We start from the raw sequence: 16,381 nt of genomic DNA, 5'->3' as shown, positions 1-16,381 counted from the left end.
CAGTACACCTCAAGCAGCAATTAATGACACATAAGGCTGCGATACCGGATACCTCCACCTTTTGACCTTTTTCATTTTTAAAAATACGAGAAACTTAAGAAATACGAAATACTCAGCTGACGTTCAAACACGTCATCTTTATCACCTCCTGGTGGACCCGTCATTAAGTTGCTGTGCTTACGTTAGCAGAGCCTGCTACACAGTGCATGCAGCTCCCGGCCCGAGACCCTGCATTGAAGCATGTGTGAAGGGGTGATCTGAGGACAGACTGCTTGTCTGAACCAAGAGCAGCATCCTTGCTTTGCTGGTTCAATTAAGAAAAGAAATCCTCCTAGAAACTCCAGTTTCCAGCCATTTAGAAGATCAAAGTGGGTACTTCTTGCAGCTTTAATAATGGGCTTGAGGCGCAAAAATACTGACCCCTGTAAAATACACTGTCTGAGGGTGACTGATTTGCTTCAAAGGAGCATTTGGAGCTTGACAGAACTAAGACACAGTGTCAGCATTTAGTAACTCTGCAGAGATGAGCATCTATTTGTCACCTCTCTTGGACAGCAAAGGGTGCAAAGAACTTTATTAGACAGACAACTGCAGCATAAGAAAATAAATTAAAAAACAAATATATACATATATAATCTTACAAGAGAGCTAAGAAGCAGATAGAGCACTTTGCTCATCTCTCACACTGGCTACGCCAAACCAGCACACAGCACTGCTAAAAACCCGGTTTTAAAGGGCAATTTCACATGGCAGCGTGCAATAACCACGTAAATAAATAAGTGAACACATACATACATACATAAAGTAAGATATCTGCTACGCTGCCGTGGTTCGGGGTGCAGCGACATACTTACTGCTGCTGCCGCTCCAGGATTTCAGCAGCGACTTGATGCTGATCTCGAAGAAGAGGGAATCCTGCAGGCTGAGCATGGTGCGGGCAGGGCGGAGCGGGGCGCCGGGCGCGCCGCCGCCTCCGCCAGCACCCGCGGGAGGGCCGTGCCGGGCCGGAGTGACGCAGGGCCCGGGGGCGGCGGGCCGGGGGCGGCTCCGGGAGGCACCGACCCCTCCTGGCCCGCCGGGCCCCGCCCCGGGGCCGCCCCCGCCGCAGGGCTCCCCGCCCCGCCCGCTGCGGGGGCTGCGCGTTCCGCCCTCCGGCTGTACCCGCGCTCCTCCCGAGGGATGCTACCAGGCACACGGGCAAGGCGAGGGATCTACCCGCCCCCTGGCAGTCAAACTACTCGACTACTTGCAGTTACGACCAAAAGGGGCTATGAAAGGCTGTTTGTGCTTTGCTGAGTTTTAAATAAACTTCCAACCGATCTGTTACGATCGTGATGAATTAAATAAACTGCCCAGCGTTGCTCTGCACAGTGCCAAAAGCACAAGCCTTCAACGCTAAGGGATCAGCAAAATCGCAAATGTGAACAAGCAGAATCACAGTGGAGGACAGGAAAGCCATAGGTAGTATTTCCAGGGCAGACGCCCGCCAGAGAACTACAGATTTAGCTCCAACACCTACAGCCAGCAGTTCTGGACATCCCATTCCTCCAAGTGTTCAAGGACAAGCTGGACAGAGCATCGAGCAACCTGATCTAGCAAAAGGTGTCCCTGCCATTGCAGGGGGCTGGAGCTTAGATAATCTTCAAGGCCCCTTCCACCCCAAACCCTTCTATGATTCTGCTAGTTGTTTGAGATTGGTTTGTGCGGTTTTTTCTTATGTCTTTTAAACAACACAATTTTGGTATTTCTGATAGTTTAACCTGTTCAGTATCATCTCAAACACCACAACGGAAAGTCTCCAAGGTGTGAAGTTTTTGGATTCCAACAGCTGAAATGTGACACTGCCTTAGACAGTGTTCAGGCTTTAATGCCACTTTTTCAGGATAAAGCAAGATACCCCACCAATAGCCTTTGCACACTTCAGCACAGGCTAAAGCAGTTTGGGATAAACCTCCTTCACTCTGCCCACGCTACCAGGTACAATCAAGAGGTGGTGGCTCGCTGTCAGCTTAAGGTGGCATATTTACAAAGGTCAAAAACACACACGAAAGTATCTCAACATTTTATTAAGCAAATCTAAAGGTAGTCAAAAATTTCAGAAAGATTTCTACATACTGATAGGAAGCGATGATATGGAGAAAATAATGCTTGTTTCCATAACTGTCACCAAACTACATATATAACGCTATCCTTGGGTCACACACAGAAACTGAGAGAAATGGATACTGAGATTACCGTGGCAGTGACTGCTAACAGCAGACCTTGGGTCTGCTGTTGAGTGATGTTGAGTCATTAGGTCTACTTAAATTATAACTTGACTATCAACATAGAGATGAACCAAAAAATTCATCATGTGGATCCAAGGCAGACTGATTAACTAAATCTGCTTGAAGGTAATTTTTAAAAAAATCTGCATCATTCAGAACTGACACCCACCCTGTACTAGGAGCAAACAAGGCCCGACGAAGAAATGAGACCTGTGCCCTCAGATAAACTCAGATTATATGAAGTTGTTGAAGAGATTTAGGAACAATGTACATCAAACACTTTTAAGGTTTGGGGGGGGGGGGGTGTAGTTTTGGGTTTGTTTGTTTGTGGCTTTTTTAATCTATATCCCCCACCCCAAAAAAAACTACATAATGATCACTAATAGGGAGGTAACATAAACCAGCTGATGTCCAGCCAAATGGTTCTGAATGACAGACCTAATAGGCCAGCAGGTCACTGGGGAAGGAGCAGGAGAAGCCTGTCATGGCACAAGCCTGGTTCAACCACCAGCACAGCTGCTGTCATTCAGGAGAAGAACAGTTTTATTATGAGAGAGACTGGTAATATCACTCGGTTTCGACAGACTGCAAGTTTCCCCCTGCAAAAAATATTTTTCTATAACAAGATACTAAATGGCTACCTATATCCAAACAGTCCTTTTTTCTTCCCAGACAGGCATCCACACAGAGCAACTCTTTGGGACATTGCATCAAACTTTCTTTCACAAGCCTGTTTCAGGTAGTACTGCCTATGTAGTAGGCAATGTTAGCTTATATTCCTTTTCATCACTCCTTTATGAATACATTCAAAGTTGCACTTCAAACATTCCTTTTTCCTCTTACTAAGTAAGATATAACAGAGGTTGTATTTTGTTATGAGTAGGATATAAAGGTCAGATTTTGGAACTGGCTGATGAATTTCACCACTAATTTGAAAGACTGTATTAATTACGGTTGGTCTCTGACTGCCTTTAACACTGGGCTACAGAGAGTTCTTCAAAGGAATCGTTGTTAACAGTGTGCATTCCAAAATCATGAGCCAACTCTCTCAGCACCTAAAAATAATGACTTTTTAAAATACAATTTGGGTTCTTTGTAGTTGCCCTTTTTCCCCCCTCAGCTTTTATTCTTTAAGTTATTAGCACCAGAAACTTATTAAAAAACAAACACCCCAGAAACCCCAGAAGATGTACTAAAACAACCCCACAGAAATACCAATCTCCATGTTCCACCTTCTGGAGTTAAAACAACTTTCAACAAATAGAGAAGTTGTCGATATTGGTGTAAAGTAGTGTTTCAAAATTAAATGAACGTTAGGAAATATTTTTGAAAATTTGTATTTATTTATGACATTGAAGTGTTTGGCCAAGCAAGTTACAAAGTCTTCTGCCATGGTATTTGAGATTTTGTAGCACTTTTATTCACACTACCACCTAATGATCACCATTAGTTGGGCTTCCTCAAGGATACCAGCAATAATTTTAAATGCTCTTAGCTCAACAGAGAGTATTAGCCCATTAAAAACTTCTAAGAAGTGAGAACTGTATGTACCAAGAGTACAAGGTTTTCCTTCAAAGACTTCAGCAGATGTACTGAAGATGAGGAATATTAGGAGCAAAAATGTTTTGAGAAGAAGAATGTTCTTTTAATACTATATGGATACATATGCTTTCATACATACATGCACAGACATAACAAGTTTGATTAAATGGACATCCTTAATTTAAAAAAATTAAGAACAGCTTACACCAAATACTTTCACCAGCCCTCCCTCCCCCCAAAAAAGGAGAAAACAAGTTATCAGTACAAGTCCATTTAACAAGTGGAGCAATCTGTCAGTATCTCAGACCTATCACAGAAGCATCAGGGTCATAAACATTATCTTACTGTAGAAGTGTGCACAAGCCTTCCAACATTTCTTTTTCCTCACAACCCGATTTAACTGTTTTTATAACCAAAGATGACAACTGCCACTTCAGACTTCTGGGGGGTTGGTTTTCCTTTGAAACTAGCTAATGAAATAACCTACCAGATACTACAATAAACAGAAGATTTTAGAATAAACCACAAAGTTTGACATGTAACTTTTTGTTATTTTTAATCAAACAAAGAAAAGTAGAAGCAGGAAAGCCAAGCATGGACAAGGCTAGTTCACTGAGAACAGCCCAATAAAACTCAGCATGAAGAGTTACAAGATATCATCATCGTGTATTGCTACAATTGTGTTAGAAAATGTCACCCACGATATGGATTCTTTTCCAGTTCCCCATTCTCAGAAAGGAAAACGAAAAAGAGTTCTGGAAAGTACACTGCGTTTAACATTGAGAGCAACAAGTATGACCACTAAAAATAGCTATCACTTCTGAGTGCTTGTAAGAGGAGGCTTCCATAAAATTAGTATTTTACTATTTTACATAAAATGGGAAAGAAAGTATTTACATTTAAATATAAGTCAATAGCTTTGATCTGGAGCTGGTTTATGTATGAAAAAATCCAAAAAGAAACTCTGGAATTGATGATTTGCGCATACTTTCATTATTAGACTGGACATTACACAGTTCCCATAAATACACAGTTTATATACGGATCCCAATATCTGCACAGCTTTTGATTTTGGACCAGTTATCAATTTCACTGCTAAATGGAGCAGACTACTATAAAGTCTATCTCTTTGATACTTTCTCAAAAATCAAGGTGAGGTACGCGTGAATGAGCACACTGGTATCAGTAAGCTCTGAACAGAAAGTGGCAAGAATAGGACTGTAGGTGCTGTAAAGCACAAGTGCTCAATCTGCAGACACAAGCTGTTTGCACTCTACTAAAACGATTGATGCAAGTGTCCAGTCCACACCTTGCTTCTTGCTCAGCTATGAAAAACTACTAGTAAAAGGATGGCTAGAAGCAAATTGCTCAGGCTGCTTCAGCAATCTCATTCTGCAGACTTCAGGCTGCAAATAGACTGATACATTACAAGATTCACGTGTCATATGTCCATCTGCTCCAGGAAGTATTAGACTGTCCATTCACGGTACCATTCATCCATAGCATGCTTGACCTGTACAAACAAAGTCCATTCAGCACTTCAACATATACCTTGTAGATGGAATATTCAGCACAGGTATAGTAAGCCCAGTCACACAACAGGTAAGACTTGTCCTGAGTGTTTTAAGTAGATAGAGGACCCAAGTAATATCTGAAACTATCATACTGTAGATAGCACAGATAACAAAACTTATCTTTATTTGCAGAAAGAGGTCTTTAATAAAAATTTCTAAAAGGAACAGTATATACAATAGATCGATACATTTACTACAAATGTGTATGCAAAAGCTGTTTGTACAGCTTTCCTTCACTTCAAGTAGCATCATGCCATTTTCTTAGAGCTGCCCAGAGACATTGCTGGCAAACATTCTGAACAAAGTACATAAAGTAAGTGCCACATGCATACAAACTGTTGCAGCTCTGGCCTGTGGCAAACACCGATATGCAAGACCAAAACGACTGAATACGGCTCACAGTGTTCTCTTAGCTTCACCTTTACAGGCGGAAAAAATGTGTGTGGGGAAGGGCTTGTTTCATGACTGAAGATATTGCTGTATATCTTTAAAGAGCAATATTTAACTTTTTAAAGTTTGCTTTTAAATGACAGAGAAACAACATAAGTTGTTGAAACAACATTTATGTTTCACAGGGAACGTTACAGATTTCTAGTTTCATTTCCTTCCCCGCCCCCTCCGCTTCATCTGAAGTGTTACTCCCCAGTTTTACAATAGTTTTGTTTCTCTAGGAGTATATACATCTCATACTCCCTCCCTCCCTCCAATCCCCAAAGCAGTTCTTGCTCTTTTCTACCAAGATGGACAAAATAACAGAATATGGTTTCTCCACCTATCCCTCTACAAAATAATTTACATTAATCGTTCCAGCATAAACACTCAATTTAAAAACCACAGCGTTCATTTAAGTTACATAAAAAACATGCAGTCACTGTTGCTTCCAAAAGTTTCTTTGCAATTTTCAATTCTACTCCATTCATCTTCAGCATGATATAGACTGACAGAAAATGCATTCAGGGAAAGAACTACAAATATTTCCCATTTAAAGCAAATTCCAGCTCATTTTGGAAGGACACTGAAGATGCACAGCTTTCTTGCAGCCTTTCAGTAAGATCAAAAAGGATATAGTTAATACTTAACTTTTCAGTAAGTTAATACTGTCTTTATTGAAGAGTAAGCCTGCCTTAAAAGAAAAAAAAAAAAAAAGAATTCCCCATAACTTGCAAGAAAGAATAATTAAATCCTGAAAAATTAAATCATTTTCAATGTGGTTTAATAAAGATCTTACCATCTTTGTAAGGATTTAGATTAAACAAGCATGTGGCCCTTCCTGAAAATCTAGCTTTCCAGATCAGCAAACATCATAAGATTACAAGGAAACAAATAGGTAATAAGGTGAAAAGTCTCAAACGCCACAACATGCGGTTTGAGATGATATTTAACCAACCTCCCTCCAAGAGGAAATGAGACAGGTAAAGCGATACACAAACCTAAAGCTCTTACCACATCTCATAAGCCTGACAAATCCGAGTTTCTCAATTTTCACAGGCATCCCTGTAATTAAAATTCTAGAAGACACATTGATTTACTCCCTCTCAGATGCTCAATTTCAACCTTCCATGACTGCAAAGAAACCTTAAACATATAAAGCCCAATTAGTTATGGTTCTATGTTGGACAACCTAAAATAACTGTTATCAGCCTCCTTACTGTGCTTCAGCATTAACATACCAACACACTGGGTTCGGGGAACCAGCTCTTGGGTTTTCACCAACCTTTTAAATAGAACCTGGAAATAGTTACGGAGCTACACAGAAAATCCCTGCTTAGTTGCTGGGCGTTTAAATGGATAGAGTAAGGAAAGGCTTAACTGTGTTACCCTACAAGGCCTTAAGACAACTGCTAGAAATCAGTTACGTTTCTATTTTTGTTGCTCCTCCCAAGCTGCTGAATGCCTGTGCCACTTTTACGGGAAACATCATATTTGTATTATGCAAGGACCACTTACTCTATCCCTATTGAAAGTACCAGAGAAAAAAACCACTGAGAGTTTAGGATTCATCCAGGAAAACTTTTTTTCTTTAAAGCTAATCACCTATGGGGTAAACTCAGCGAGGCACGGACAGGTAATTTTCTCTTGAGATTTCAACTCCTGAATTGCCTTTCCCAATGTTTCAGTTACACAGGGCAGGAACATATGGAGCTCCTCCACTCAGTATCAGAAATAAAAAGAATAATTACATTAATATGGTATTCTTCACAGTTGAACTGAACTGGCATATTTCTTCATTCCAGAGCCAGTAAATATTTACAGTGCATTTTTTAATGCTTTGTTTACCAGGATTTAAGCAATTAAGTGCTTTTAATGCTAAATTTTACAGCTTTTGCGTTTCTGTGAAACAAGAGATACTCTTGTAGGAACCTGAGGCATAAGTACAAAACAGAGATACTTTCAAGATTAAAAACGTAATTAAAAGGTAAGTACACATTGCTTTGCAAGTCAGAAATAACAATTCATATGAGTATCGTTTCTGAACCTTTATTTTAAGGAAGTGTGCTGTTATACTGAAGAAAAGCAAGAAAAATACAAAAATCAGAAAGGAGAGAACCAGAAGTAGGAACAAACCCAAGGGCACCTAAATGCAACAGTTAGGATAGCAAACACCTAACACACACTAAAAGTTTAAAACAAGGCTGCATTTGTCTGGAAGTTGTGCAAATAGTTCACAACACAAAGTTCCCTAAAGTGCCTTGGCTGGTGGACTACAAAACAGCCTCTGCCAGCAGATGCACATGGGGCAGCAGATACAAAGCACAGCACTCCACACACACACAGCAGGCAGCTCTCCGTCCACACACCTGCATCTGCCAGAGCAGATCAAAAGGAAAGGGACAGTATCACTCCAACACAATCCCTACGAGTTAATGAAAAATGAAGAACTGAAATCAGGTGGTAGAAACACGTTCACATAATGTGAAGAACATGCTTTGGCTTTTTCCGTTCAGCAACTGGCTGCTCTCTATTTGTCAGTCATATCATCTATTATCTATCTAACAGCAGATGGGTACTGTTCATTTTCTAAGTAAGTGACATGAACATGTCAATTGTGCAAACATACCATGCACCTATAAACGTGTATGGTATAACTTCATCAATACCTGGGCAAATTAAGCCATTCTGTTCTACACAGCTCCTTCTACAAAACAGGAGTTCATGGAAACTCCAACCAATAAAGAAAAAACACTTTTAAACTAACTCTAACTGCAAACAACATACTCGATAAATACAATATTTTTACACAAGTTATGAGTTGCTTTTATATGTATTACTTCCTGGGTTTCACGTTTCAAGTTAGAAAATACTTTGAAATTAAAAAACATCCTTCCTTCTGCCAGTCATCTTCTTAAAGAAGTAACAGAGACAAGGTTCACCCCAATGGATTTTTAAGAGATGCCAAGAGACCCTAGACAGTTTTGAGTCAGTGCCTAATATGACTGTGCAACAGTATCCTGATGCTGGAGTATCCGAAGTTTATATTTGCTATACTGGTCTTATCAATGAGCACTGACAGTCTCCCAAGCAATCAGGGTCCACCACACATGCTTGTCACTACAGACCTCATCAGTACTAATGCACTAAAGAATTATTATTATTTATGTACTATCTCCATATAAGGGGTGCTGCACAGCTTATAAAGTGAGGATATACCAAGTCATGAACATCCAGAGCATCTCATGAAAAACTGCTGCAGAAAGAAACTGAATCAGAAGGTGCCACTGCTAAAGTGATATGGCTTTCTGAAAGTTTTTCCTATCTCTTCAAGTCTGTAGTGCACTTGGATGTCCCATAACAAAATCCTTCTTTCATAAATAAATGCAAACATCAAAAATCTTCAAGCCTGAGCCAAGAACCCTCCTGCATGAGTGGGTTTTTGCTTGAAGGGACCTTTCAGAACTTGGCTGGAGAGCAAGAAGATGCATGTCAAGTAAAATAACCACCACTAAGAGCACTTCCCAAATCACAGGTATTCTTAAACAGCATTTACTAACTGAGAGAACATATTCCCAAATGAAGACAACACTCATGACATTTTCTTATTTAAAGAGCAACTAAAGGCTATTCAGTGATAAGTTAGAGACACAAAGAATGACATTTACTGAAAATTAAAAGGCTTTCCAAAATAGCCCTTGATTAAGAAGTAATTGAAATTACTTTTCCCTAAGTTTGGATCCCCATAATACTTCTTATAGGGAACCCATGTAAAGTTAGCACTCACAGGGGAAGAATCATTCTGTTGTTGAAGTGCTTAGAACAAAAACAACTAGAAACACAGAAGTTTGCAAACCAAGACATAAAACAGTTAACAAATGCAGCCAATAGAAACTACCAAGAGTCATAAGAAATATAATGAAGTACTGAAAAATGTCATGTCTGACTCTTCCATTTCCTAGTGTGATGGTTTGGATTTGGTTTCCTGTTAAATGTCGAATTTTCCAGTAGTAGTCATTCTCTTTTCCCCTTAACCAGGGAAGGCCTAGATTAAAACCACCACACCTAGTCACATTTTCATTAGAAACAGAAAAAACACCCCTAAAGGGGATTAAGACTAGTCACATCACCTACAAACTAAAAACTTATCCATTTGAAACACAGAGTTCTTCCCTTTTCAGTTGACAAGGAAAAACTTTAACAATGTTCCAATTATAATCTTTCTATAACTTAAATCTGAATTGCTGATATCGCTAGCATGGAATCTTCATATGCAACTGCTGAATTAATCCTGCTAGTAAATACTATATTGACCTTACAAATACTTTCTTGAGCATCAGGAGGATATTATTTTGGATTTTTTTAGCCCAGTGATAAGAATTCCATGTGTTTTAAAGTATAACAGTTCAAAATGGTTCCTTAAAAATAAGCTGATATTTTTATTTTACATGCTGTCCAGCATCTTATATACACTACCCTGGCATCACTAACAGAATAGAGTAAGTTTTAAAATCTATTCTGCATGCAAGGTATTTACAGCATAAATCAAGAAGAAACAACATAATAAACCCTTCTTTCCCTCTCAAAATGTCACTTTCAAGGCCTGTGGACAATTAAGACACAAAGAATTTACAAGAATATTTTTATGTTCTGGTATTACCGGTATATCACAAAAAGAATAGTTTTACAGTACCAGATATCATTATTTTCACAACAAGTTTCTCCACATGTTGTTGACTTTTGCACTTCACAACTCTACTTTATCAGCTTTTACAGAATCTTCTGAAGACTTACTTGGTTTTCTGCCTATGTTAAATTTTCTTTCATTCCCCACATATATCATGTCTCTCCCCCTCCCCAAGTTAAAAGTTTTATTTTGTCCCTCTCACAACTACCTTAAAATAACAATCCCCCCACTTTTATCTGCACCGTTTCAAAGAATTAGCTTAACATTTCAAAGAATATTTGCAGCGAAATATTGTTCGATTTCATCTTTAACTTTTTTCCCTTAATAAACTGGAGTTCTCATTACTTCTTACTCTTCAGCTCACAATCTGCAGGACAGAAAGTCAAAAAGAACAGAAAAACAAAGTCCAAACAGCAGGGTTACAACATTCACTTCCTTAATTTGCTGTTGGTTCTTTCTCACAGTGTTCCAGTTTGCTGCCCATCCGTTGGTATTGGAAGGAAAGTGGGGGTTCCTATTGGTTTAGCCAGTTAAACAGTCTCATCAAAGAGAGATATGCAACAGGAACACCAAAAATGAATATACAAGACAACCATACAGATGGGTGGGTTCAATCTCCTGTTGACAGCACTGAGCCATTACATTGATTCAGCTGTCATATGACACCTTATACTAACGTGCTAACGCCTGAGAAAACCTTTTAAGTGCTTAAAGTCCAGCAGATGCATGAGACCCTGCAAATGTGATACAAAGATAACCTATAACGTGAACAATACCAGTTAAAAAAAAAATGTAAACTGTCTTCCCCATATCTCAGAGGAGTATGAGTGAATTACCTCATTTGCATTTATATACCTATACCCCACAAGAGTACTTGTTAACTGTGAAGAAGTCCTTCTCGATCCACCTTTGATTTGTATTGATGCACACCTTGAAAGAAGCACTAAGTTACAATTACTTCACAACTTGACCAAAGTATGCCTGTTGTGAATTTCTGCATGCTTATTCTTCTGATTAAACCCTGAGATAGCTACAGCAAAAGCATATTAGGCATACAGTCAAGTACACAATACAATTTTTAAATAAAGATTTCAAAAAAATAAGGTCAAAAATAATATTTGAGATGTCTCCTAGAACTAAGCCCTGCCATAATGTTCTTAAAAACAGTTAAATACAGTCGATTTTCCATATTAAGGTAAAATAAAAAAGTCTGAAGCAAACTCTCTTTGTACTTGGGCTTACTTTTAAAAAGATCTGCTGGACCTTATTTCAGTTCTTTATTGACTCCATCTGAAGCTAATGCCTTACTCAAAAAACATTTACCCAATGGTCATTGTATCTGCTTATGAGCAGTAATAATAAAACATATCACCACTGCACTTAAAATAAAACTCGGGAGACATGCTTGTGTTTCCATTTATCTAAAATATTAAAGAGTTCTTTTTCCACAAATCAACTAAAACAGAGGATATCCAGAAGGTGACTGCTACTTTTGGTGATGGGAAGACATCTAATGCCACCCCCAATAGTGACCCAAAAGGCCCTCTCAGTGAGTTAATTCCCCTTGCCAATTAATCTCAAAAAAACTGCCCCAAAAACATCAGAACATTTTCTGCTGGCATTGTGAAATTAATCAGCTCAGGGAAAAGCCACACCAGCACCCAACAGGAGATGGGGAAGGGATGCACAGCTGGGAGTGAGATTGCCCTTTTCACTGACAGCAAACCGTTAGATCAGCCTGATCCGCTTGTAAAAATGCACTCAAATCAAACCAAAATCTCCTTTCCCTACCTTCTGTTTCAAAGAGCTTCAAGAGCAGGTTCTGAGAAAAGGCCCTAAGGAAAGGTTCACTTATTACTTCTTATGGAAAACACACACAGAACAATTTCCTGGGGCATTACTCAAGCAAAACAATGCTATCTCCAGTGATAAGAAAACAAGGAGAGAGGGTTAGAGGTTTTTATGTAAATAGTATTCTGGATCCCAAACGGTATTACGGAGCAGTCTCTGAACACAAGCAAGCAGCAGAGACTGGGAGGGAAAGCCACGGTACTTAGTCGCCTACCAACTCGCCCCCCCACCCCAGTCTTCTCTAATTGAAACTCTGAACTTGGGTACAGAACAGACTTCTGTTCCACACAGACACTGGAACCATGGCCATTCTTTCCTGTACAGGGCTCATCAGAGATGCAACTCAGAGCTAAACCTGCCCTGCAGAGCTGCTGGTATTACAGGGGCAAGTGCTCACAGGCACTAAATGCATGTCCAGCCCCTGCTGCTAACCCCGAGGCAGTTACAGCTCTATTATTCATTACTTTACCACTGAAGAACACATTCCTGTTGGCTTAGTTCTGCTCTCCTAGCAGGAGCACTTGAAGGCAAGCACATTTTTCATACACAGAAATAACGTGGACACTGTGAGCAATGAGAACGCTCACATCACTGATAAAATTAACATCTCTTGTGCAGTTCTTGCAGATTTGACTTACGCAGCTGGCCACTAAGACAGTTCCACATTATTAGCTACCCTGCCTTACAACACAACCAAAGCACAGAACTGCAACAGGAGGGCACATTTCACACACCACAGGCACAGTTGCCATTTGCGAGTTCACACAGGGCAGCCATGGCGTTCCCCTTCTTTATTGCTACAATATGAATCTTCCAAGCTCAGCTTTCCATGTTTTACTTGAATTGCAGCTTTTTAGAGATAGAAATTTTTAAAACTGAAAACCTGTCAACTCCTAAATGCTACTACAAATTTTAAAAAACTGCCTGTTCTTTTACTAACATCTATTAAGCGTTGCGATGCATACAATCAATATGCAAATACTACAACAAGTGAGTTGTGGTTTTCTTCTACAGTTCTAACAACCTTTTACATCTAAAAAGACAGTTATGAAAGATTTCTAAAATACACTGGAAACCATTCTGACAGAAACGACATATTTTAAGAGACACGTTAGAGAGCATATATTTCTAAGGTCCTATTTTCAGTTCTAAAACAAAATATATACTAACATTTTGAAAGGTGATATGATGTTTTAATAAGCAGAAAAAACAAACAAATAAACAAACAACAAACCCCTCATCACTTGAATTCCACACAGAATTTTTAGGCCAGATATAGTCAAAGCCAACTAGGTGGTGGTATAAAAATAATATTTTTATGCTTTTGATGCCAGGAATAGTTTTTTTTGATGGTTGGTTAGTTTGAGACCTTCTAAAATACTTTCATAGTTAAAAATAGTTATCAGGCTCAATATTTCACCTAAATTTTCACTAAAACAAAAACATTCCTCAATAGTATCAGTAAGGAATAGAAAATAAAAGAAAAAAACTAAACCCCATCTACTTTCAAATTCAAACACATTTACAGGACAAACCACCTTAGGTTAAAAAAACCTACTGAGTTCCTCAATAGCTTCATTATATCAAATTCTGTGGCGCATTAACACCACATCTGCTGACACTAAGCAAGTAAATGCTTACAAGTTTTTTTTCAAATAATTCTATTGTTTTATATTGTTTTATTACCTGTTTGGTCGGCACCTGCCTTCTGCAGCGTACCCAGCTGGTAAACACAGTAGTTCTTTTGCTCTATTCCAGCAGAGCAGTTCATTCCATTACCACGATACAAAAATAGAAATAAGCAGATAATTTAAAGAGGATTCAGCTAGTATCTGCTATTGTAAAAGCATGATCCCAGAAGAGACTCTAAGTCTGTATTTCGCAAATGATGACATCACAATATTAAGTGACACTAGTCAGGCACTGCTGATTTCCACAAAATCACTCGTAATAATCACCATTTGACACATATTTAATAACCAAGAGAGGAAAATTCATCTTTAACAGCAAAACTGGGGTATTCTACTTTCTTTTAACCTGGCACATAGATAATTCTATTTCTTCTGAAATTGTAACATTTTAAGAAAAATTATTTAGAATTGAGAGCTGTGAAGAAACCAGAAAAGAGCATTAACAGAATTGATGAGATACACCTATGGAGACATTTAATAAGTTGTGCCCATCACAGCGATATGAGGCTAAAAGACCTTCACCATCAGACACAGCTTCTGATCAGAGTTTTCAAGCACATAAGGCAGTAACAGCCTTAACAGACCTTATTCTGTAAGCAGCCTTCAATAGCCCACACCATTGCAACATTAACTTGCTCTAATTAGTTGTGCACAGGAACAACTTGTTTAACAAAACAGAACTGTCCCTGCTTTCCCCAATTGCTCCTGTTACTCAACCTGATACACTGAAAAAAGTGGTTTATAATACAATCAGGAAGGCTAAGAGAAGTCTTCCCAAGGAAATCCCTTTCTCCCACCACCACCACCACAAGCTTAATTCCATATTTAAGGTTCTAAGTTCACCACCCAGCAAGATGGATGAATGTCACCATCTCCCTCCTTTGCAGGTAGACACATAAGGGGAAAAAAAATTAAAAGCCACACTAACTCCTGAAAATAGCAAACCACACAGCAAATGGTGAAAACTGTATCTGACAGCCTTCAGGATCCAAGACATGAAGGCTCAAAACTGTAGTATTTTAGCAGAAGGTAAAAAGGAAAAAAAAAAGTAAAACAATTTTCCATTGCCACCTAGCTCTACTATTCAAAAAAGGAATATAAACTAATTCTACTTTTTATTAGCACAATACACCATAATATTTAGACATTAACAGGTAGTAAAAAAAAAATTAAAAATAAATCTTCATACAAACAAGCTTACCCATGTTCTTAAGTCAAAAATTCTCTATACAATGTCCATATTTCACCTTGATTTATTTATATATTTTATTTATTTAAAATGTGCAATCCTCAAAACACTAAAAAAGGAAAACATATACAGTTTTGAGGTGAAAAAACTGTTTAAAGGAAAGCCTTGGAAAACTTAAGGGATTGGAAAAACAGAGAGAGAAAAGATGACACAAAACTTACACCCTGCACTGCAGTCACAGATCTCTATGTAGCACTCTTCTGTCTAGACAACTCTCAGTGCCTAATCTTAGCTACATTACAGTTTAAAAACTTAAACAGAAATTCTTATCCCAAAAAGAGGAAAAAAAGCCACACAGGAATGCAAAGACATGGAGAACATTAGAAATCCTGTAAAATTGTTTCCAAGTAAGTCACTAACAAATGACAGTGTGAGAATGATAAAACAGTTCTAAAGATACCATTATCATAGTAACTGATTAAAAAAAAGGCTTTTTTAAACCAAATTTATCAATTTAGCAAAATAATCATGATCTGAAGAAAAATATTAGAGATCAGTTTTTACCAGGTTGATGGCATGGATACATACTGTAATCAGGATGTAAAACATGTGTCTCTTCATCTTCATCTATTGTCTGTCCCAGTGAAAACAGTCTGACTCGCCTCATCTTCAATAGCCTTGGAGAGCTTTCATGGGCAGTACTCCCAACATTCGGAACTACATCACCAGAGGCAACAGTGGGAACAATCTTTTTCAGGAATTCCATTTTTACATGCCCTGTGTTCTCAGCATTTACTAAATTCAGCAGTTTAGCTCCACATTAGAGCGTGGCTCCCACATCAACTTCCTTGAGCACAGAGGTAGAACTTCTCCTAGTTATGTCACGTTAAACCTGGGTGGTGCCAACACCAGCACGTCAGCTGCCAGCCAGCTGCTCCAAGGCAGATTTTAAAGACGTCTAACTGTGTGGACTGATAAGAAAACCAAACAACAACAAGTCTATATATTAACCAATGTATGCTAAACTCTGTGCGCCTTAAAGAAATTGTATTTAGCACTGCAACATTTTAAGCACTAAGAAAATTCACAACACATTTTCAAATTCCTGTCTGACAGAGTTCAATAGTTCTAATTTTCATGAAGTGTACAGT

At 38.7% G+C, this 16,381-nt stretch overlaps 1 protein-coding gene across 1 annotated transcript in view; it reads right to left on the bottom strand.

The window, feature by feature from the left end:
- The window catches only part of FRYL (FRY like transcription coactivator), a 135,498-nt gene extending 119,423 nt beyond the window's left edge, over positions 1-16,075 (bottom strand). The window contains exon 1 of the mRNA XM_027899613.1: positions 15,819-16,075. Within this exon, the coding sequence (XP_027755414.1) occupies positions 15,819-15,996 (178 nt within the window). The 5' untranslated portion in view covers positions 15,997-16,075. The remainder of the gene's footprint in view (positions 1-15,818) is intronic.
- Between the last annotated feature and the right edge of the window lie 306 nt (positions 16,076-16,381).

This window comes from Empidonax traillii, unplaced genomic scaffold (genome assembly GCF_003031625.1).
Source record: "Empidonax traillii isolate 1590-97213 ecotype Southwest subspecies unplaced genomic scaffold, ASM303162v1 scaffold678:size492020, whole genome shotgun sequence".
Lineage (NCBI taxonomy): Eukaryota > Metazoa > Chordata > Aves > Passeriformes > Tyrannidae > Empidonax > Empidonax traillii.
Note: the sequence above shows the minus strand (reverse complement) of the source record. Positions and strands in the feature narration are given on the sequence as shown.